The sequence below is a fragment of the Elgaria multicarinata genome, chromosome 2, assembly GCF_023053635.1.
Source record: "Elgaria multicarinata webbii isolate HBS135686 ecotype San Diego chromosome 2, rElgMul1.1.pri, whole genome shotgun sequence".
Taxonomy (NCBI): Eukaryota; Metazoa; Chordata; class Lepidosauria; order Squamata; family Anguidae; genus Elgaria; species Elgaria multicarinata.
In genome coordinates, this window is record NC_086172.1 from 39,275,384 (window position 1) to 39,299,310 (window position 23,927).

Below are 23,927 nucleotides of genomic sequence, written 5' to 3' on the forward strand. Positions count from 1 at the left end.
ACCAAGAGAGGGAGACAGTTCTAGTGACTGGTTGGTAATTACCTCTACTTCAGCGAACACTTTGCATCAAAACTTGAAGACTCAAGGGCAATGCCAACACATTGAATATAAGAACCTCTGCTTTCACCGCTGCACCAGCATTTATCTGGGGCATTCCTATCAACATAGCTTTGTTTGACAGGAGTTCAGTATCAACCATTCACAATATTGAGATTGTGCTCTCTTGGAGGCCTCTTCCACATTCTCTTAAAAACACTGGCTTTTAGAGTGACATCCAAATCTTTTCACCAGATCCCTTTTACACCAAAAAGATCTGGGGAAAAGGTTTAATGGAATAGAAATTTATTACTTTGCATAATTAGCCCCCATCAGGTTCACATACAAAATACTCACTTGCTTAGTTGGCAGGGCAGAAGCTAACTATCAAAAGCTGGTGTACTGCAGGAACACACATGTCTTCAACTTACTGAAATTTATATATTTATTCAATTTATTCCCTGCCTATATACAGAATATCCTAGGCAATGTACAAAGTTAAAACAAGATATAAAAATCAATAACATAGGTAGCATAAAAAAGCTTAATTTTTTTTTAGATAAATCAATAAAACCATACAACAGAAAAACAATATGATGGTTAGCAAGAAGATACTAAAAAGGGAAGGACTGTTGGAATAAGTCTTTAATGCCTGCTTAATGATATTCAAAAAAGACAGCAGGCGCATTTCACAGCTGAGGAGGGGCAGCAAAGAGGTCCTCTAGTGTGTGACTGCCAATCTTACACTAGGCAGTAACAGCAGATGCCCTCTGAGGACCTTAAGTGGTGTGCCGGAACATGGGAGAGGAGGCATTCCCTAAGGTACCTTGGACCTAGACCGTGCAGGGCTTTAAAGGTAAGAACCAACACTTTATATTTTGCCCAGAAAGGAATTGGCAGCCAGTGTAAGGTAACCGTGTTATAGGTCTTCACAGGATGTCCTGGAAAGCAACCTGGCTGCCATCTTTTGTACTAGTTTAAGTTCCTGAACTAAATATGAGGCAGCCCCAAGTACAATGCATTGCAGAAAGCAAGCCTAGAGGTTACCACAGCATGCACCGCCGTTACCAGGTCCACACGTTCTAGGAATGGGCAAAGCTGGTGAAGCTGATAACAGATGCTTCTCACCATTGCCTCCACCTTGGGTACCAGAAGCAGGGCCAGGTCAAAAAGCACCCTGAACTACAAACTTAGTCATTCAGAGGGAGCGCGGCTTGACTAGTTGACATACCTCAATACCTGAATTAAGTCTCTTCACGACAAACACCTCTGTCTTGCCTGGATTCAACTGCAGTTTGTTCTTCCTTATCAAGCCCTTTACCGAAATATGTCTTCTGGTGTAACAAACATTTTGTCAGCAGAAAGGGCCTAATTCCAGGAGGCAGAGTCTTGAGGGACCCCTGAATTCTGATAAAGTAATTTAGAAGCTCAGGCAGCCCAAAGTTTTAGTGGCAGTTTTAGAACTTGAGTCATATGACACACCAATTCAGACCAAGTAGCAAAAGCAACCTTCATTTGGTTCCCAGTTTGCCTGGAAAGAGATTGGAGACTGGCAGATGGGACATTGGTTGCCCATGCTGCAACATGGAAGCACTTGGCAGAATTCCTGCAGAAAAGGACTGGTGAAATTTGGATTTGGAAGGGCACTCCAGGAAATGCACCCAGGCTGCTTTCCTGAACAGTGAAGCCAATCCAGTAGCAAAAGACACTGCCATAGTGCGCCTGTTACCCTCAGCCCCACAAGACGCAAAACCTGTAGCCACAAAGCGCATCTGCGTTCAGCCTCAAGAGAAAGGAGTCCGTGTTAGATCTAGCAGCTCTGCAGGAAGAGGATAGAAAAGTCAAAAAGGTTGGATCAGGCAGGAAAAGACCCAACAGAAAAGCTGTAAATAGTGACGGCAGGTGAAGTTTGGTGGCAGATGTAGACAAGCAGGTATTGCATAATCCCAAACCATGTACAGGAAGGGACTTAATCCAGTTTGTACATGAGCAATTAATGCCAACATATATATTTTAATTTCTTCATTATAATTTTCCACATTAGAAGCATTTTAGCAAACACTGCATTTTATTCCTGCAGCCTATCTAAGATGATACTGCAGTAGCATAATTTATTATTTATTCATTTATTTATTTACAATATTTATATACTGCTAACCATTGGAAATTCCAGAGTGGTGTACAAGATAAAATGATAATAAAATCAGAATAAAACACTTAAAATACAGTGACTCATGGCAAGACATTAAGGAAAGGCTTCCTAGAATAATAATGTTTTCAGGTGGTGCCGAAAGGAGTACAAAGTTGGTGCCTGCCTGACCTCGAGGCAGGGAATTCCACAGTAGGGGAGGCACCACGCTGAAGGCTCTTCCCCTGGTGGACTCCAATCAGAGGATGGATCTATGTGGAACCACCAGGAGCAGACCCTCGGATGACCTCAGTGATCGGGCAGGTTAACAGGGGAGAAGGTGCTCTCTCAGGTATCATGCCAGAGACTAGGTACTTACTCATTCAAAATATTCTTTGATGTTTATTGGAGTTTTCTGTGGGCAAGTCTGCCAGCATCACCTTCAACTTAACGCCATTCACAGTCTTGCCATGTAACATGGCTATAGCATTGCTAGCACTTGCTCTGTCTGCAAATGTGGCATAACCCATGTTTTCCCCGGGTATGAGGTAAATGTTTATAAAATTTCCAAACCGACTGGAACAAAACGAAGTAGCATGCAATTAGGTATGAAACAAGAGGATGTGTTGTTTTATTTTGCAGACTCATCTGTCCAATCTAATATATTCATAGAACCATTATAGGCAGATACATCACATATGTGATAAATTTGCCCATAAAAGCTTATGCTGCAATAAATCAATTAATCTTTAATTTGCAGGACTCTCTTCTGTCTGCTAACATGTAGTTCTTAAAATCAGGCTGCAACAAGTCAGGTTCTACTCTTATAGACAACCATTGCCTCAGGTTGAATTACTGATGTAAAGGCTTTTCAAGAACTAACAAGTTTTAAATTTCAAAACAATAAATCAGCATGATCATCTGTAATCTGCTATTAGTTCTGTCATAAGAATGACTAAAGTTATTCACTAATGGCACTCATTTTTCATCAGCACCTGTTTCCCCTCTTCCAGATATACACACTATTATAATACTAATCTATGTATAATTATTTAATAATCAGGTCTATATCAATACATCCTTGAATAACAAATCAGTCTTAGTTCACTAGACCTCACCTTAATACATTATCCAATATGTCTTCAGGTAAGGGATGGGGACTGAACATTACAAAGAGCCTCTCTCGCACGGAAGAATCAGGTGGAGCTTTCCTTTTGCTGGAAGGAAGCTCAGCATCTGTTTGGAGCTGAGGTGGAGGATTACTGGACTGTTGGGGGAAGGAAGAAGCATCAAAATCAACATGTTCCTTATAAACCGTGGACTAACACATTCAATACTGCAGGTTTCTGAATATCAATCTAATAACTGTTCTTGCTTCTACTGTTGGACAAAGAACGGTTTGTCCTCTTGCATACTGCTGGATTTAAAGCTATAATCAATTTCATTCTGATGGGTCAACACAGTTAACACAAACTAAATCCTTCCATGCTGCAGTACCAAATAAAACACAGTCAAATGCACAGAAATATCCCCCACCCTTTCCAGAATTAAACCTCAGTCCCAAAGGACAGTCCAGACACACCGTTTCCCCCCCAAATGCAAAACACTTTTAGGTTTGAAAATACAACCTGCCCTTCTGATGTGTTGGTTTTACTCATTCTCTCATTTTGTATGAATAAAACAAGGGTAAACTATGGTATTGGTTTCAGCCTATTAACAGTTCTCAAGCTGACAGCTATTAGGACAGGTACAGACAGTTCTTGATGCCCATGTGTAAAGGGTTATTCTCTCCTCCTCACCAAGGGCTCATTCTCCAAGGGAGCAGTTTTCTAGTTTTCCTACTCATTTAATTTATTACATTTATATACCGCCCCATAGCCTAAGCTCTCTGGGCAGTTTACAAAAGTTAAAAACAGTAAACAGTAAAAAAGTATACAAAATTTAAAACCATCAAAAACATAAAAACAACAATATATCAACTCACCTTCATATGCAAAAGGCTACTCCCTTCTTCAAATTAAGTTTCCTGGTCTGTGGTTTTAGACAGGGTCAGGCACATGTTGTTCTATTCCCCTTTCTAATGCCAGTTCCAGGTTAGCACTCCAATTCTTTTATTAAAAGGCTTTTATCCTGTCTTTCCATCAGAAACCCCTCCACCAGATGACCCCCAGTCTAACAGCTTTATGCAAACAAACACCTTGCACACATGTGACTGTGCGCAAGGACCTCTGGATAGTAAGTTTCGTCACTTGGACGTGTGTATGTGCGGAGAAGGTATAATAATGTTAGGAGAGGAGGCGGCGAGACTGAGAACGTTTGAAACGTATTGTATATTCAGGGCTCAGCCACTCTTGGAAGAAGCCCTTGAAAAGAGGGTTCTACTATCCAGTCTGAATTGTACCCACAAACATTTATGGGTAAACTGGTATTACCAATAGTCTAACTGCTTCAGCTTTAAAAAAAACTTAGCCACAATATAGTGGCTCTTAAACAAGGGAGAATGAGGTAAGTGTGCAAACCCCAATGTGTGTAAAAGCCAAGAAATAGCAATTCTTTCCCTTCCAAAACACACAAAGCATGTAAAAATGTCCCCTTTTTTTCTTATGGGAAATCAACTTAGCTGGGGGGAAAAACAATAAAGGAACTGAGCACACACAAACCACTTTGTGTAAAAGTACTGTGATTAATGTACAGATGAGACACTGAAATACATATTTAAAGAATTTAAACCATTTTTAAAAATTGGGGTACTTACAGAAGACCCCAGAAGTTGAAGGGCCGAGTTCTTATTCCATGTCTTTGATGACAGTTGTGAACTCAACAGCTGTGTTGCTATCTCTTTGGCAAGGCTGCAAGCAGATCAGGCTCTTTTTAGAATGAATGCAATATTTCTATATCCTAACATTATTCAATTTATTTAGATAGAGAAGCCAAATATTCAAGACTAATTATAGGTCTAACACAGCCAAAGTTATGTTCTTTAAGTCCCATCAATATCAACAGGACTATTAAACACAATCTCAACTCCCACCCACCCACCCAGACATCAAAGACTAATGACTGTATTGGCCCTTATCACTGTAGATATTTAAATAAAGATGAAATATATAATTTTTAGCAAATAGTTATTAATCTGATCACCCATGCTTACATATCAAACTTCCAGATTTTCAAGGAATTTAACAACAGCAACGGACTACTAGGGAAATTTTGTCTCTTATGAAGTGATGACAGACGATCTGAAGGTTTAAATCACCTGAGCTAAATATTATGGCTTAGAGTGCCATGTGAACCATGACTTAGCTTGCCATGTGACCCATTCCTAAACATGGTGGCTACATAACCATGGTTTAAACATGCTCACTATCCATTTGCTGCAAAAGGGTTGGCAGCATAACCATGGCTTGGCGTGTCATCTGAACAGGCCCTGTGTTTTCTTATGGACTTGGGCTTGCTTTAAATTATAATAAGGATACGCAAGCAAACAATTTAGTGTTACAGTCTTTCATAAGACAGAACAGCTAAACTTGTTTTCAATAAGCACTGAAACTACTATCCTAGACTAGCCCTAACTTGGGGCAGGATGGGGTGGGGGAGGAAACATACATATCTTGATCTAATAATACTTATGGGCCAATCTGTTGTTTTGCCACATTTTTTTTGCCAAGGAAGACTTCCCCATTCATTTCAGTGGTGGCATATTGATTCACACGCATGTTGTAGTAACAGAGCGCCTCCCTTCTTTGAGGCATAGTGTAGTGTTGCTGTGAAAAACAGTTCTCTGTATGTGGCACCCCGGCTGTGGAATGAGCTCCCTAAGGAGGTTCACTTGGCACCTACATTATATTCTTTTAGACGCCAGGTGAAGACCTTTTTATTCTCCCAGTATTTTAACAGTCTATAAATTAATTTGAACTTGCTGTTTTAAATTTGTATTTTAAATTCGTATTTTTGCATTGCTGCTGTTTTTATCTTGGTTGTGCTTTTATATTGTATTTTATATTATGGTTTTATACTGTTGTTTTATACTTGAATTGTCTTAATTTTGTAAACCGCCCAGAGAGCTTAAGTTATTGCGCGGTATAGAAATGCAATAAATAAATAAATAAATAAATAAATAAATAATAAAATAAATAAATTGCTGGAAGAATGCATCATTTTGGCTAGCGGGATGCAGTTTGAAAGCGCTTCAAAAAATCAGTTTAGGAAATGGACTCACTAATTAAAGAAACAACAACACATTCACCCGGTGTGCACAAAACAGATGAGCTGTTACTTAATCCGCAAATTGTAGGTGAATGGAAGCAAATTGTAGGTTAACTCCAGCTTGCTTAACCCCTAAACAACCCAGAGTGTCCGGGTTTGGACATCACTGTGACAACCTACAATCATGATAATTGTAGGCTGTTTACTGAAAGCAGAAGTTAGAAGCCCACCAGAGACAGCACACTTGCTCCCATTTGTGCCTACATGGGCTGTCATTGCATGTGAACTGGGTCTATGTTTCAGTGCTTCCTAAAAGTGATACATTAGGAACATTTTCCTAACACTTTTCAGATGTATTTAATACATTTCAGATGTGCTTTGATAAGTATATTCAAAACCACATTTTTCTTCTTTAGAGAACAAGCAACAGAAATTACTATTTATGAAGAATTTTCATTCCTTACGGTAGAGATCATAAAAGCATGAACTGACTCAAATCCTTTCTGGATACATTTTTCTCAATTAATACCTCTACAGTAGGGGAAAGTTGGCATACCGTTGCATTCAAACCCAACTCCAAAACAGCTTCATGCATCTTTCAATAAGAAATAGATGAATAAAACCCATTTTCCTTTATTAATAATGATTTCTATCCAAGCAGTTTGAACATAAAAACCATCTAATTTGTTGCACCTTAAAGAAAATGTCAACTAAATTCTATTACATTTATCAGTATTTGTATAGTACCAGGCATGTTTAAATTTTCCTTGTCTTTCTTTTGCAGGTCTTTGTTCTAGAAAGAAAGAAGTGTCCATTACCATTTTCAAGTTAGCATGACTACATTTAATTTTTATATGATTTGGTACTTACTCAGTTCCATCAGTTCCGTCTTCAATGAAAGTGATAAGCAGGCGGTTCCCAAAAGGATATTCAAAACCGTGTAGCTTCTTTTTGGCATATATAGCTGCTGCAGTAGTTGTGTACTGAATCACTGCGTATCCTAAGAATGAACAACAGTATACTTGTAAGTATTGAAGACCTACTGGGGAACAAAGCACCCAACAAAAATACTGGAGTACTACTAATTTACTGCTTTTGAATTATATTTTTTTTTTCACTTGGTTCATGGTTTAATTTTTTAACTGTGCATATTTATTGTTTTATACTATATGTTTTTATCTGTACGCCCTGAGATCTTAATGATATAGGGTAGGATACAAATGTTTTAAATAAATAATTATGAAGTTATGGTACAAAGAAGTTCCAAATGAGCTGACATACATTTGGTATACACAGTAAGTCACTCACTACAGATTACTCAGTATCTATATAAAAACCCTCTATTTTAAACTTAGAAACTGGAGAACCTTTCCCCAAACTGGTCCTCTCCAGTTGTTTTGGACTGCAACTCAAATTCCTGACCATGTTGGCTGGGGCTGATGGGACTTGAAGTCCAAAACATCTGGAGGGCACCAGGTCAGGGAAGGATGGTGCATGGCAAAGCATGTACTGATGCTACTATTAGTGCTATCAGCAGCTTCTGATATGGACTCCACACCAAGCAAATTTCTACACTAATCTCACTTATATGTAGGAAATTGTGGATGCAACTTCACAGGTAAGGTGTATAAGATGCACAGGTATCCACCACAGGAACTCTACTGTATCTGCACATGCCAAAACTGATATTGTTCAATTGCAATATCAATCCTAAAAAAAGTATTACCTGACTGAAATGGCTGATAGTCTAGCTGCTAATTCAAAAAGAAGATGCAGAGATTGGGGAACACACAAGCAAAGCAGTGTGCTCCCAAATGGAGCTTCCCAAACTCAAATAGCCTACCCCTTGACCTCAAAGGCACGTATCTGAGGAGTAATCCCTTTGTTCAGAAATAAATTTAAGAGCACACCTGTGGTGAATATAATTTGGGTAGTTGCATTGGTATAAGAATATACAACTTGGTTAAGTAGTACAGTTGTCACAAAATGACAGACAAAGACACCTCATTGTCCACTGCTCCAGTTTCATGCTTGGAAACAGAAACACACACACACACCCCATATAGCATCTCCCTACTCATTAACTCGACTTATTATTATTATTATTATTTATTTATATAGCACCATCAATGTACATGGTGCTGTACAGAGTAAAACAGTAAATAGCAAGACCCTGCCGCATAGGCTTACAATCTAATAAAATCATAGTAAAACAATAAGGAGGGGAAGAGAATGCAAACAGGTACAGGGTAGGGTAAGCAGGCACAGGGTAGGGTAAAACTAACAGTAGAAAGTAACAGTAGACTTGCACCACAATACCTGACGGAACGCCTCTCCCAACATGAGCCTACCCATACACTACACTCAACATCTAAGGTCCTCCTCCGAGTGCCTACTCCGAGGAAAGCTCGGAGAATGGCAACAAGGGAGAGGGCCTTTTCAGTGGTGCCCCCCGACTGTGGAATGATCTCCCCGACAAGGTTTGCCTGGCGCCAACATTGTTATCTTTTCAGCGCCAGGTCAAGACTTTTCTCTTCTCCCAGGCATTTAACAGCATATGCTGAGTTTTTTTAACTGACCCCAGAATAGATGTTTTAAATGGATATTGTCTGTTTTTGTTTGTATTTTATGCTTTTTATGGTTTAAAATTTTGTATATTTGTTTTTAATGTTCACTGTTTTTAACTTCTGTAAACCGCCCAGAGAGCTTCAGCTATGGAGCATTATATAAATGTAATTATTATTATTATTATTAATAACAACAACAACAACTCCCACCCTTTACTTTGCCAAGGCACCCACTCCAAAATTCTCTCATGTTTTCTTAAAAAGATTTTAAGATATCCAATCTTAAACAGAAAGATACTTTTCAAGTTGTTGCATTACCACAGTTACTGTGAGGATCCTGATGAGTTTCACAAGATTCCAGTCCTGGGATGAGATTAAAAAGGCTGAATAGTTGCTTTTGTACAAATGGGGATTGAGAAACCACTGACAACCTTCTGGAGACAAATTCGTGGCTTCGGGTATCAGTCCTTTCCAAGCTTGTAGGCTCTGGCAGTTGTTTAAAAGGAAATAGAGCAAAGCAACATTACTGCAGGCTACAGAATGACTGGCCTACGTTGATTTTATTCACAAACACAACAGGGAAAGAGATCTGCATACCTGTGGACCACTGTGCACCCCAAATATTTGAATCTCCTTAAAACCTCTTAATATGGAGGAGGGCAAGTCCCACAAATTTCAGGGGAAATAATTTGCCTTCCAGGTGTATGTTTTAGAACTGCAGGCTACACACAAATGTTAACCTTCAGCGTGTTCTACCTACCTGAAATATACATACTGTTTCTTTTTACTTCATGGCTGTTTGTTTCCTCGTTTGTACTACTCACGTGGCAGTCATTTTCATAGTATTCAGGGGGTTTAGACGGAGACAAATTCTTGACACCTTAAGCCAGACAAATAGTCTAAACTTAAAACTTTATTATATAGTGATTTGCATTTGATTGGGCTACTGTACACCTCCCATATTTGAAACCGCTTAGAAGAGAGGTCCCCAACCTTTTTGGATCTGTAAACACATTTGGGAATTTGAGAAACTGCTTTGGACACCACCACAAAATTCCGCTTTGCATCTACTTGTCATGTCTATGGATCTTAGGCTACGTCTTACTCAGCAAAAACATTTATGTCTATTGGACACTGCAATGTCTCTCTAGTACGGGATTGTCTAATTTGGCTAATAGCCGGCGCTGCAATAACGCTAATGCTTGTTTTAGACATGTGTTTTGGCAACGTTTAATAGGTGCTTCTTTGGGGGAGGACGTTACTAAATAAATAAATGTTGTCCTGGAAAAGTCTTTAATATTCACTGAATACATAGTCTTTTCCTGCTTCTTGGAAATTAACAAATGATCAACATAATTGGATTCTCCACACCCTTTTGACAGCTAAAAAACTGATATTACAACACTGGAAGGATAACGCTTTTAATATTTGAATGGGTGGCACACAATGATCAAACTGGATACTACTTTGAATATTTGGACTGCTTTTGTTGAAACCTACGTATAATTTCTAGAAGGTTGACATTTCATATGTATTCACTGCTATGGATATATACAAATACATGCATGTGTTTTAAAAAACAGGAAAAAAATAAAGTATTTTTTTTTTAAAAAAGTGGGTTCTCATGGGCACCACATTGGAAATCCTTGTCTCTTAAAATCTGGCAAGCAAGTTCCATGGATTTTAATAGAAATTGCCAACATGTGTGTACCAGAATCACAGCCTACACAAAAATGTTTCCTTTAAAACTGTACTTCTCACCCAAAGTGTTCAAGCTGCTCCCTTGTTCATCATAGTTCTGTTTTGGGCCATTCACACATGATTCCTGTTCAGAGGGTGCAGTGGAATCAGTTTTATCTTCATCCTCAGCCCAAGCAGCTTTGAAACCTGAAGCCAACATATAATTGAAGATGTTAAAATGCATTTCATAATTCTGACTTGTACTCATTTTTGTGTACTACACAACCTGATCTCTCTTTAGGGACTCTTAAAATGAAGTTCTCAAGATTTATTTATTTGCTGCTTTCCAAACCCGTTTCCCAAATTACAACTCAATCTGAAAATCTACCATGGCAGATTGTGAAGTTAATCTCGTTATTTTCAGCCCTAATCAGTTTAACCAGCAAGTTAATCAATAAACAGTAAAGGGTGCAATCCAGTGCCTGATTAGAAAGAGAAAAGTCCTGCAACTCCCACCATTCGCCAGGCAGCCATGGCTGGCTGGAAACATGCTGGGAGTAGTAGGACGGTTTTCTTTCTAAACATGCATAGATTTGCTCCTTAAAAACTTGTTAGTAGGCTTAGGTACTACAGTAGCAAATGGTGGGAAAAGTAACATCTCTTACTTTTGTCACAGCCTTCTATTGCCGAGGCAGCTTCGGATGCCTTTGTAAACTTTATGTATGCCAAACCTTTATTGTGTCTAAAGAACTTGCTCCGTTCAATAATGCAAAAAATAATCTCTCCATAGACCTATTACGATTGAAACAAAACGAGGTAAGATTTCATTGCAATAGTTCAAAAGCAGATGGCGGAAATGACATGTTCTAAACCTTGCATCAAAGCATGAATATAATGTACAATGTCGACAAGAATTTGTTATATTTCATAGAAGCGCTGTTCATTTTCATCTATGTGTGCTAAGTAAGTGCAGAGTGATTAGTTCTGTATGTGCCATGGGATAGCTTTAAGTGCAGATTGTGTTCTTAGATCAGGGACAAGAGAGCTTGCCACAGGTGCAAAGATAGTTTTTGGAAAAAGAGAAAGGGCCTGTTCAGATGAAACGCTAAGCCATGGTAGGCCACTAACCCTTTTGCAGCAAATGCTTAATGAGCGTGTTTAAACCGTGGTTATGTAGTCAGCATGGTTAGGAATGGTTCACACGAATTGCTAAACCATAATGCTTAGCTCAAAATGCTTAACCACCATGGCTTAGTGTCGTCAGTCAAAATCTCCTTAACTGAGAAGGTAGGCCTTCACAAGGATGTTCCTTAAGTTAGCTGAAAGCCTGTCCTTGTCAGGGAAAGTTAGGTGTAGGAATTGTGATTATGACTGAAATTCCTATTTGAGTCAAACTGCATAGATGTTTAAGATAAAGGACCTGAGCTAATGCTAGTTAGAATGTTATAAATACTGAAATTTTAATATGGTTGAGCAAAGAGATGTTGGAAGAACAAGAAGCCCATCAAACATGATTACATGTTTTCTGTCAACCATGCCTGACAGACAGGTAAATAAAATATCTAATGTTAACTGTTTTGTTGGTTGAAAAAAATAGAACTTTCTTTTCATTAAGAAATATGCTAGCCACTATTTCTATTAATTATGCTTCTAATAATCCTAACTGTATTATTTAGCGATGTGTCTTACTTGTCTTATCATTTCATAGTTTTGTTATTCTATAAAAATTGCAGACACACCTGTTCAAGTAAAAGAAACAAACTGGTCAGACAGAGTGGAGAAGTTTCACCTGTCTAATTTGGACGGGGAAATGAAAGTGCTATAGAGTACTGATTAGTGAAAATTAAACTAGTACCTTAAACATATCCCAAAGGTTTTCCTCGGTGAAGGACTTTGGAATGTGGATTCGTATTCGAGTAGATGGTTCCTTGTAAGCATACTGTAAACTTCCAGGAGTTTGCTTTTCTGCCAAAAGCACCTACATTGAAAACAGTGGTGATGAAGTGCGGCAAAATGTATCTTACCTCAACCTATACTGTATGGTCAGGTTCAGATGTCACACAAGAGCCAACTAAGAATCCATGATATAGTACTTAGAAATGTGAAGTACCCCCCTCTCCTGGACAAATTCCTTCCGTAATAAGTAAGGTGGGGCAGCTATATTTTTCCACAGAAAAGTTTCCATTTAAAAATGCATTGCTTCATTAAACATCCTATACATGTTTAGATAGAAAAAAGTTCTACAACAGCCAGCATCCATCCAGGTAGCCAAATTGTTGGGGCTTTTTATGTCTAAATGTGCATAGGATTGCAGCCTAAGCTAATTAGTAACATTATTGAGCTGTTTCAAAACTCTAAAAAAAATTCAGATCCCAAAGAGCATGCACAAGTATATAAATATATAACTCTTTGAGCATGTTAACATTATATTGACAATTTTCAATAACTTTTTCTCTTAAATTTTTTTAAAAAATGTAATGGAAGCACCTGCAGTTTACTGGCAAAGTGTTATAATATTTACACATTAAAGCTGAAGGCTGAACACAGAGGAACATATGTCAAAGTAAGCTTCATAGCATTGCGCTATAGGTGCCCTTAATTGATTATTCCCTAATGCAGTCCCTCACTTCCAATATTTTGGCAATAGGGGGAAAATAATATAATGATTCAACCTGAAAATTAAGATGGCATGTTTTAAATATTTTATTTATTAATGTAAGCCCACATGCTAAATAATATCCAAACCAATTTCAGGCACTGGAACGTTTTCTCGAAGTTTCTGGGGTGGGGGGACCCCAACCCCACACATCACCGCCCCAGTTTGGTTTAATTATGGTTTTGCATTATTATTTATTTACTATTATTTATTTAGAATATTTATATACCGCTCCCCATTGAAAAATTTCAGAGCGGTGTACAAGGTAAAATGAGAATAAAAACAGAATAAAACAGTTAAAACAATTTAAAAAGAAGCAAAAATCAGAAATCCAAGGCTGCATGTTAAAGAAAGGCTTCTTGGAATAAAGATGTTTTCAGGAGGCGCCGAAAGGAGTACAAGGTTGGAGCCTGCCTGACCACCAGAGGCAGGGAATTCCACAGGAGGGGCGCCACCACGCTGAAGGCTCTTCCCCTGGTGGATTCCAATCGGAGGATGGATCTAGGTGGAACCACCAGGAGCAGGCCCTTGGATGACCTCAGTGACCGGGCAGGTTGGTAAGGGAGAAGGCGCTCTCAAAAAATACATGTCATAACCATACTAATCAGTTAATTCCAAGGGCAGGATCAAATGGGGATCTTCTGTACGTGGCCAACTCTTATTGCACTTCTGGGAGCTTTTACATAAGTATGAAAATGTGCAAACCCCCTATTCGCCTAAGTCTGTAGTCATCGTGGAAAGAAGTAGAAAGCCTTCCATATACAGTAAAAAACGAGAAGCCACTCCCACTTGCAGGCTGGATTAGAGATATGCTCTGGCGCTGAAGAGGCTGAAGGCTGTCACTCTTCCCAAAGAACAGAGGGATCCCAAATTATAACTATGAAATGTAATATTTCGCAGAGTTGAGCTTTGTGAATAATTTACCCCACCCTTAGTGGATTAACTCACATGTGGTACTTGAGACTGCAACAGGTGATAATTGAGATGGCAATTATTGTATGTGGTACTTGAGACTGCAGGAACTTCAGAGTAATTTCCATTCAACTCTGCTGCACCTACTTCTGAGTAAACATGCATAGGATTGTACTGCACATATTTCGTATATGTTACAGTGAATGTTCTCAGTATGTTAAATGCTGATAATCCTGGATGAATTTTGTCAATGTCCAAATTCAGGTGTTGTCATTATCCGTTCCTGACCTACTGGCATGTGGTTACAAGCACAATGGAAACCCCAGATGTTTTTTCCTGTAATGTTTTTCAAGCATCGTACACAGCTTTCCTCAAGAGTTCATGCTTCCCTGCTCTGTCTTCCTTTACAGAATCCCTTCACCATGCTAACAAATTCTCACTATGGTAGCCAAAAAGGCAAGGGAACTTTGAGGCTCCTTTAAATGCTAACTTGTTTATTGGCCATGGCCTAACAATGCCACAACAACCATCCACTCCTAATGCTAAAGTAATAGATCAGTCGGTAACTCAGCCACCTAACACTAGATTTAGGAAAGTTGCGTCTCTCGGGTTACACAGCAGTGAGGAAAATGTCATCTGCACATGTTCAGAGGCACTCCATTATGACATGGCTTCACTGTTCTATGAATAAACTCCCTGTGCCAGGGGATTCATACCGATTCCCACTATTTCACATACAAACACTTCCCACGAAACGGGGCAGAGGCAGGAAAGGAAGCCTTCAGTTCAGCTTAAGGGCAGCATCAGAGAAGCCGTGCAAACACAAATCATCCCAGGCCTCCTTTCCCCATCACTGGGGGTGCGTGCATTCACTGGGAAACAAAAACCGCAGTGAATATTTTGAGAGAGAACTCAGCTGAGCTTCGAGTTTCCACCTTTTGCACTTTTACCGGAAGCAACCAGGCTGATGGAGATTGCATTTATTTTATTGGATAGTCGTCCTGTTAACAATTGTTTTCAGGGGTGGGGTGGGGGGTTCGCGACTGCAACGGTGCGCACACTTTGCTGGGAATAAGCGCAAAGCGAGCGAGCGAGCGCTTCACCTTCATGGGTTTGGTCACGCTCCGGGAGAAACACTGGCCGTTCAACGCCTCCCAGGCCCGGCAGGCCTGCGAGCTCCGAGCGTACTTGATCAACGCGGCGCCGCTGAGCTTTTGGGTTCGCTTGTCCCGCAGCATCCACATATCCTGGATTTCGCCGAAAGGGGCGAAGCGCTCCCGGACCTTCTCCTTCGGCACCTCCATGCCCAGCTGTACGAATAAACAGCTGCGGGGGGGATTGTCGAAATCCTGGGAAAGAAAGCTGCTCTTGCTCCCTCCATGGCGGTCTCTTTCAGTGCTGGGCTTGCGATCCTTCGCCGCCATTTTCCAAGCGGCGTCCCGGAAAAAACAAATATTACGGAGGGCAGAATAGCCACTCTGCCCTCCTCTATGGTGCACTGTCCTTTTTCTAAGCCGCAGTTCAATGAGAAGCCGGAAGTGGTTTCATTGCGTCTGTGGTCCCTTGGAGTCGGGCTGCCTGGAGAGGGCACAAGACAAGTGCCCACAGCGACCCCTCCCGATGAGGCGGAACTTCGACACCATTTCCCCGCCTCCCCTCACACCCACTCGCTGGTGTAAAAAAAACAATCAATCCTGTCTCCCCGTTCAACTCCCACTCTGTGAAGAGCCAATGGCCACTCGAGCATTAATATATGCCAAGAGGGCGGGAAGACAGCAGTGAGCGGAGCAACTATTGGCCACGGTCCGAACCAATACATTTGTTCCGTTCCTCGCGGACTGTTGAGCGCGCGAGGACTCGTTGCTCGCCGGCATTCGCAGGTGCGAGGGCGGCTCTCCTCGTCGACGGCTGTTGGAGAGGGAGGCCCGGAAGAGGACAATGTCCCGCCCTCCTGGCTAGAACGCTTCAGTCCCCAGCCAGAAGGCCCCCGCGCGTGCGCCTGTGGTTTTGCGACTGTTATTGTGACGCCATCCCCTTCTCTGCCTTGGCGGCACCTGTTGCTGAATGCGTGCCCGAAGTGTGACACCACCAGCCCCTGCGGGTTGCAGTGGCTAGTTTGCGGGGTGGGTTTGGGGCTGGGCTGGGCGAAGAGACCAGGCCGGTGTAGAAAAGGGCCCTGTTCTAGCCTGGACTGAAGGTAGGCAGCAGACGATGATTCACTGCAGGATCTCCTATTTTAATTTTAGGTCTACTATAAAGCGCCTAGTCAATATATTTGCTGTTCAATTTATATAATTTTATATTTATTTATTTAAGGATTTTTTATGCCGCCATTCAGCCAAAAGGCTCTCACGGCGGCTTACAAAAGTATTTCTTGACATATAATCCTCCCCCGCCCCTCAAGTAGGATGTAAATTAACAGCAGTAACAGAACTCTTAGTAACAGTGGTCAAGCTTCATCTTGTTCTTTCCTACCTTGGTCTTGGATAGGATAGGAAAGAGCAGACCCACATTGGATTGGTATTTAAAAGTCTTCCAGCGACCGGTGTTCCAAGAAAAAACGTGAAACCATTTTTAAACTTTAACACTGTAGCTTATCACCACTCTGGAATCTGTGTTAGATAATTGAGTGGTATATAAATATTGTATATAATAATAATCAATAAAACTGCACTCTACTCAAAGTTTAGCCCCTCTATATTTTAGGCATACAGCTCTACGAAGCACCTCAAAGAGCTTCCTCTATGGCCTTGAACTTTGGCTAGTGAACATAAGAACATGAGAAAAAGCAAAGGTAGCTGTGATGGCCGTGAGAAGAACTCCAGAATCTGTATTAGGGTAATAGCCCATTAGGTCAACTCAAACGACACACACAAAATACTGTGTGAACTTCCAAGTTCTCCAGAACTCATCGGGCTAGGTTCTAACTCAGCCTTCCCTAACCTGGTGCCCTCCAGATGCTTTGGACTATAACTCCCAGGATTCCTGACATGTGGCCATGCTAGCTGGGGCTGCTGGGAGATGAAATCCAAAACATTGGAGGGCACTAGGTTGGGGAAGATTTATCTTAATCTGATTGTTCTGGAGAACTCAAAAGCTTGAGTGCTATTTGTGACTTTGGTGTTGGCCTAATCAAGATACTGCCAAAAAGTTGATTTTGGAATAAGAACATATGACCTGTGCTGGATCAGACCAAAAGCCTATCTAATCCAGCATTTTGCTCCCACAGTGGCCAACCAGATACCTATGGGATGCCCACAAGCAGGACATAAGTGGAATATCACCCTTCTTCTTGTGTCCCCCAGCAACTGGTATTCATAAGCATAGTGCCTCTTTTACTGGAGGTAATATATTGTCAATCATTTTGACTAGTAGCTGTTGCTAGCCTTATCTCCATGAATCTATCTAATCCCCCTTTAAAGCTGTCCAGTTTGGTGGCCATCACTGCATCTTGTGGTCTGTGAGAAAGTACCTCCTTTTATCTGTCATGAATCTCCCACCATGCAACTAAGTTCTAGTATTGTGGAGGAAAACTTCTCCACACCATGCACAATTTATATACCTCTATCATGTCCCCACCTTCCTTTCTAAGCTAAAAAGCCCCAAATTTTGTAGCTTTTTCTCACAGAGGAGTTGTTCTAGCCCAGGCTTCCCAAGATCAGCCCCAGCCAGCATGACCAATAGTCAGGAATGCTGTGAATTGTAGTACGAAACGTCTGGAGGGCACCAGGTTGGGGAAGGCTGCTCTAGGCTCTTGTGCATTCAGTCTTGCATATCAAAGTCTCTCCCCATATATCCCGCAGCATGCCTTCTTTTTGCCTGTTCCACCGTTGACATTCCAGAAATGGTGGAATAACAGCAGCAAAACTTCCCGCAACCACACAGAGGAGGTTTCTTAGGGTGGGACCTCCTTCTCAGTCTATATATAGACCTCTCTCTGCAGGTGGAGAGGAAGTTTCGCTATATCCTTTGTTCCCTAGGGTGCCCTTCTTGGGACTGTAGGATTGTAGCCTAAATGATTAAAATCAGCCTATAATAGTTATTAGCCTACAAATCTTTTACTAGCTTACTAAGAGGCTAGGAACCTGCTGCCATTAGCCAACAATCTTTTATAAGAATTTTATTTATTTATTTATTTATTGCATTTTTGTACTGCCCAATAACTGAAGCTCCCTGGGCAGTTCACAAAAATTAAAACCATTCAAAGTATAAAACAAACAGTATAAAAACATGATATAAAATACAATATAAAAGCACTACCTGGATAAAATCAGTAGCGGTGCAGAAATACAAATTTAAAAGCTGTGGTTTAAGGTGTCTATTGAACAGGGCCAGTATCTTCATATTTTAGTTGGGTTTATTATTATTATCATCATCATTTATCTGTCTCATGACAAATCATGCATTTGTTTTGTCGATTGACTGTGTAGGCACTTATTTTTCTCACTTGAGGTGAAAATGGTAGGCACAGCGTCTTTATTTTTCCAGTTCAAAAACAGGATAGTGGGCACTCGGTACCTATTTTTTAAAATGTTATTACAATTGAAATGTGTTAATATATTCACAGTATGAACTTTGGGAAGGCCATAGATCACTGGTAGTCTTTGATGTTGTAGTTTTACTGTTTTTATTGTAATGTGTATTATTTTAATCATATTAGTATGGTGCCTTGATACCTGCAAGGATGAAGGGTGGTTTAAAATATTTTAATACTAACATCTATTAAATAAATAAATAAATGCTTTGCAAATAAAAAAATGGGTTCCGTCCTTGGCAACTCCAGATTGTGCTGAGAAATACTCCTGTCTGAAATCCTGAAGAGCCACTTCCAGTCAATTTGGACAATATTGAGCTAGATCAATGATCTGACTCAATATAAAGCAACTTCCTATGTCCTCTCTGTGCTATTAGATACTATAAACATGAAAATAGATGCAGATATGCTAAGGAGAGGGGATAATTTCAAGGACATCAGCGTTTCATTTCTGCACATTTCTTTTTCCTAGATTACCATGGGAGATTTTGAAAAGGGTAAAAAGATCTTCGTTCAAAAATGTTCTCAGTGCCACACAGTTGAAAAAGGTGGAAAGCACAAGACAGGCCCAAATCTTTGGGGTCTCTTTGGCCGTAAAACAGGACAATCTCCTGGATTTTCTTATTCAGAGGCAAACAAGAGTAAAGGTAAAGCAAAGGAGGGGAAAGGCAGAATAATGGGAGTAGCTCAATAAAATTGACATTTATAAACACCATTGGTGCAGTATCCGTTGTTGCTAAATAAATTTGATTCAAAGTTAGAGAAAGAGAAAACATCACATCACTGGAAGATTACTTCACAATTCAAAGCAGCTCTTGGAGATGCATTCTGAAACAGTTCTTCTAATGTATTGGGGACTTGGGGCACAATCCTATTGAATCCATCCTTGATACTCATAAGCCCCCAAACTCAGAGGCTTAGAAGTATCCAATGCAGAGTGGGAGGAGGAGCAGAAGTGATCTTTGCCTCTACACTTCCCCCACACTGCAATTTAGCTAGACATTCACTGTGGTGTCCTGGAAGAGAAGGCTATCAATGGCTACTAGTCCTGATGGCTCCAGTATCAGAGGCAGTAAGCCTATACACCAGTTGCTGGGGGACATGGCTGGGAGGGTGCTGTTGCACTGTGTCCTGCTTGTGGGTCCCTGGTCAACAGCTGGTTGGTCATTGTGTGAACAGAGTGCTGGACTAATTGTGCCCTTGGTCTGATCCAGCAGGGCTCTTCTCATGTTCAGGGATGGGGAGGGAAGGAGACTGGTTCCCTCCATGCTGGCAGGGAGTTCAGACACCAGGGTCAGAGTGCTGTCTCCAACCTTGGATCAAGGAATCCGAAATATCACATACCCACCCCTGACTCAGTCTAGGGGTCATAGGATAGCTCCCTCCATATGTTTTCTGTAGCAATTTTAAACCTATGATTTACATTTAATGAATATATATATATATGGTCTTTTTATGCACTATGCTGACACTCGGCACCAGTCTCAAGGGCCCAGTGTTAAGAGAGCTTGTACCAGAGCTGGGACTTGATCTCAACACTAGTGGATCAGTTGCATTACTGCCCGTTGTATGTCTTTCCTGGGGAGGGAGGGAGGACCGTTAGTAGTGCCTCGCTATAGGTAACCTACTATGAGCTGTTTGAGGTGCCAGGAGCCACAGTGCATGGGTTTATTTATATAATAAGGTTTCCAGATACTTTCGGAGAGCAAATGTTATTACTGTATTTTCTGGCGTATAAGACTACTTTTTAACCCAGGAAAATCTTCTCAAAAGTTGGGGGTCGTCTTATACGCCCAGTATAAGATGACTTTTTAACCCAGGAAAATCTTCTCAAAAGTTGGGGGTCGTCTCATACGCCCAGTCTTATACGCCGGAAAATACGGTAGTTGTATTTGGATGCAATTATATGCCCACATCTGGGAGTAAACCTCGCCAAACACATTACTACTGAGTCAACATGCATAGCATTGGATTGTTCATGGTATATTACAAAGAACATTTTGTTTGTGGTTTTTCATTATTGTGGTTTTCTTTCAAATGTTTTTATATGTTGAAATGCAATGAGTTGTATCCAACGGTGACCTTTCACTGGTGGAAAACTGCTGTTTGATTGAATTTCCCCAACCCCAAATCTGCACTAGAGGATTGGGGGAACTCTCTGGCATGTGGGTGGATGCAGCGGGGAGGAAGAAAAGGGAAACTCCCATTGTGTAAGCAAACGTCCTTTTCCATAATGTTGGATGTAGCCCAATGATTAGATATTGTAAGAACTGATAGAAGCAAAATCTTTTACATACTTACTTGCAGAGGAGAAATGTGGAGAGTGCGTGGCATGAAGATGCCAGCAAAAGACTAGTAATCAATAAATTGCCTAAAGATTACAACCAGTTAAAATCTTACAATTATCCCAGTACGCTGTATTTAAAAGATAGAGATGACTCCAGTTGGCTGGGGAAATCAGTTGAAAGGATTTCCAGAAAGAGTTAAAGGATATGTTGGTTCTCTGCAATGGCAATTTATTTCCAACTAGATTGATTTTCTTTTCTTTTTTAATATTTAGGAAGATAATGATTAGATTGAATTTTTTGAAAAGTGTGAAATTTGAAAAACAGCAACTGATTATGTTATTAGATGAAGCTGCCACCTAGTTCCAAGTACTGAACTAAGTAACCAAGGCATTTGAAAGTGTTACATTTATCTGATGTGGCTACAATACTCTCCAGTTTATGAATCCCAACTTTACAGTGTGAATCAAAAGTAAATAGATTGCCAAATATATGCTAAGTATTAAATGTGTTCAAATAGTAATGAAAACTGGATTTTGTTTGACATTCTTTCTGGTCCTCTTTTTTTAATCTTAGCTATTCAAGTTTATTTTCATCTATATGACCCAATAGATTTTGAATTCTTTCAGAGTAGATAGATGCACATAGCTGTAGGTGATGCCTACTAGTAAAACATGAGTAGAATGGAAAATAGATATTTTATCACTCTCTAAATTTTCCAGGTATTGTCTGGAGTGAAAATACACTGATGGAATATTTGGAAGACCCTAAGAAATACATTCCTGGAACAAAAATGATTTTTGCTGGCATTAAAAAGAAGAATGAAAGAGCAGATCTCATTACTTACTTGAAAAAATCAACCTCTTCATAACATGTTGCAGATCCTGTGATGTCAAAATAGTTCCCAGTTTGCATAACTCCTTCTGCTACAAATGATGTGTGTTAAATAAAGGTTTGCCCTTTTCAGATGCTTCTGTCTCCTAACAAAACAAGACTGAACATTGTCTTCTCCTTTTACATACTTACCCATGTCCAGATACTTTGGTAGTCCTTTTATCCATTTATTTACAGTATTTATAGGCTGCCTCATTACAGACCTATCAGGGCAACTCACAACGAAAGATAAAACAATTTGAAGTTTAGCAACAGTTTTTGTTCCGGCAGGCCTTTGGTGATTAATCTGGGCCTCTGTCTGTGCTAAGGGCTTTTAAAATTGTCATGTATTTTAAATGTTTTAATATTGGAATATATTTTAAACTTTTGTATATTTCTATTAATAGGTTTTAAAATGTATATGTTTAAATCTTGTAAGGCCGCCTTGAGGCCCAGTATTGGGCAAAAGGTGGGATATAAATAAATAAATAAATAAATAAATAATATATTCGACAATAGAACAGACCAAAACAGGCTTAGTTCGGACTTCTGTCTATGAAGGTGCAGAATTTATGACCCACCAGGAAGTATATGACAACCTACCATGAGGTCAATACACCTACCTTTGCAGTTTGCCTAAGGTTCTAGAAATGGGAGTGGAGTGGATTGTCAAGTCTGGCAGGGCTGTATTAGAGTGCCGTTGCCCTTGTGAAAAGTGAACCTACACACTTCAGTTGCAATGTTTTATTCAAGCCAACTTTTCAGTGAAATCAATGGAAGAAGGGACAGCTCAGCACTTTGCAGGACTGTGCTACAGTAAAATTGAAAGAGTTGACAAATACAATTAATCTCAATGAAGTCAAGGGCAAGGACGATTAGATATGGATAGAATTCTGATCGCTGTTGCATCACACTACTGTGCTTGGTAGGGTATTGGAAAAACTAGGTATTGGTCTATAATTTATTTAAACTTGTTTCATTCTTACATTTCAATTTTCTAATAGGTTAGCATGATATTAGCATCCACGTAATATAACCACAGATTAGTATTTATCTAAATCAGGATGTGACAATCATTGATTGAAAACTTGCAGTGGGTAATGGTATTCTAGAAAGGGGACAAATGTCCAAGATTTGCAAATAGGTGCAGTCTGGCTGGTAAGGGTTTTGATTTGATGCACATGATAATCTCTCTCCATTGGAGTATGCAATGTCACTGCCTCTTTAAGGGCAAAATACATAGAGCCATTGATTTATTTTCCCATTAGAATGTTTGGCTGATTCCAAAGCCACACTGGCCTGGACATGCTTCCTTGACTTCCAGATAGGTGTCATCACTCCCTCAATTAAATCTAAAGATGGAGTGAGAGAGGATCCCCATAACTTTGGATTATCTCTTTTAACAATATCTCACCTGGATACAGCCCAACAGAGAGCTTTGGCTATTGGGCGGTATGGAAATGAAATAAATAAATAAATAAAAGCAGAACCCAATGCATGGTTCCCCTTATCTCTCCAAGCATGGACACAAGCAGTCTGGCATGCTATGGACTATGCAAAATATTCTGTCAGCTGCTCAAATCAAACCTTTTTTCAAGTTCAAGATAAGTTAAAGAGATAAGCAGTTCCAAATATCCTGGAAGATGGAATTCACTGGGGAGGAAACCTATCTCATGGATACAGGTACCAACTGTTTGTTTATGTTATACTATATAAGCATGGAAAGGTGGTTATAAAGGGTAAGATAGCAGGGATGGCTAACTACTGGGGCAGGACAAGCTGCTGAAGTGCTGGAATCACCAGCCATAGTATATCATTGTTTCTTTCCCATGCACACAGGCCTGGGAGTCCTGGCCCCACCTTTTCCTGCCCTTGATGTACACCTTCCCAGAGCTGGAGCTTCATGGCAGGCCACAAGGGTAGACATTGTTCGGCATCTACCAACTAGCAGAGACTAGCTGACAAGAGACCCTGGAGTTCTTGGTCCTCTTCACCATTGTAACCTGCTTATTCATCAGGAATCTCAAATGAAGCATCAATTTTCACCTTG

At 40.2% G+C, this 23,927-nt stretch overlaps 2 protein-coding genes and 1 long non-coding RNA gene across 4 annotated transcripts; 1 reads left to right on the top strand and 2 right to left on the bottom strand.

Moving 5' to 3' along the window:
• Window positions 1–467: 467 nt before the first annotated feature.
• Window positions 468–15,676, bottom strand: LOC134392212 (RNA-binding protein 45-like). Of its 2 annotated transcripts, none has more exons than XM_063116345.1 (11): window positions 15,289–15,676; window positions 12,473–12,595; window positions 11,283–11,409; window positions 10,699–10,824; window positions 9,698–9,817; window positions 9,256–9,423; window positions 7,241–7,370; window positions 4,920–5,013; window positions 3,283–3,431; window positions 2,544–2,740; window positions 468–1,855 (listed from the first exon to the last, which is right to left on the bottom strand). In XM_063116345.1, exons 1-10 carry the CDS (start codon window positions 15,607–15,609, stop codon window positions 2,548–2,550), a joined length of 1,551 nt encoding a protein of 516 aa, XP_062972415.1. In that variant the 5' UTR covers window positions 15,610–15,676; the 3' UTR covers window positions 468–1,855; window positions 2,544–2,547. The 2 variants fall into 2 exon arrangements, with proteins under 2 accessions (XP_062972415.1, XP_062972414.1); XM_063116344.1 differs by having other exon boundaries at window positions 3,283–3,434.
• LOC134392224 (uncharacterized) lies at window positions 468–20,507 on the bottom strand. The gene is made up of 2 exons (XR_010025032.1): window positions 20,439–20,507; window positions 468–862 (listed from the first exon to the last, which is right to left on the bottom strand). It is a non-coding gene; the product is annotated as an uncharacterized LOC134392224 (long non-coding RNA).
• LOC134392223 (cytochrome c, somatic) lies at window positions 19,198–21,875 on the top strand. Its single transcript, XM_063116361.1, has 2 exons — window positions 19,198–19,366; window positions 21,727–21,875. The coding sequence occupies exons 1-2, from the start codon at window positions 19,198–19,200 to the stop codon at window positions 21,873–21,875; spliced, it is 318 nt and encodes a 105-aa protein (XP_062972431.1).
• The last annotated feature ends 2,052 nt before the right edge of the window (window positions 21,876–23,927 follow it).

What these genes read in the sequence shown, in the direction of transcription:
- LOC134392212 (XM_063116344.1), bottom strand. Translation starts at nt 15,609, where the DNA reads ATGGCGGCGAAGGATCGCAAGCCCAGCACTGAAAGAGACCGCCATGGA. An exon ending in GACGGAACTGATGGAACTGA is followed by an intron (nt 5,014 to 7,240) that starts GTAAGTACCAAA and finishes ATCTGCTTGCAG; the next exon opens with CCTTGCCAAAGAGATAGCAA. An exon ending in TTCAACTTCTGGGGTCTTCT is followed by an intron (nt 3,435 to 4,919) that starts GTAAGTACCCCA and finishes TCCTTCCCCCAA; the next exon opens with CAGTCCAGTAATCCTCCACC.
- LOC134392223 (XM_063116361.1), top strand. Translation starts at nt 19,198, where the DNA reads ATGGGAGATTTTGAAAAGGGTAAAAAGATCTTCGTTCAAAAATGTTCT. An exon ending in AGAGGCAAACAAGAGTAAAG is followed by an intron (nt 19,367 to 21,726) that starts GTAAAGCAAAGG and finishes TAAATTTTCCAG; the next exon opens with GTATTGTCTGGAGTGAAAAT.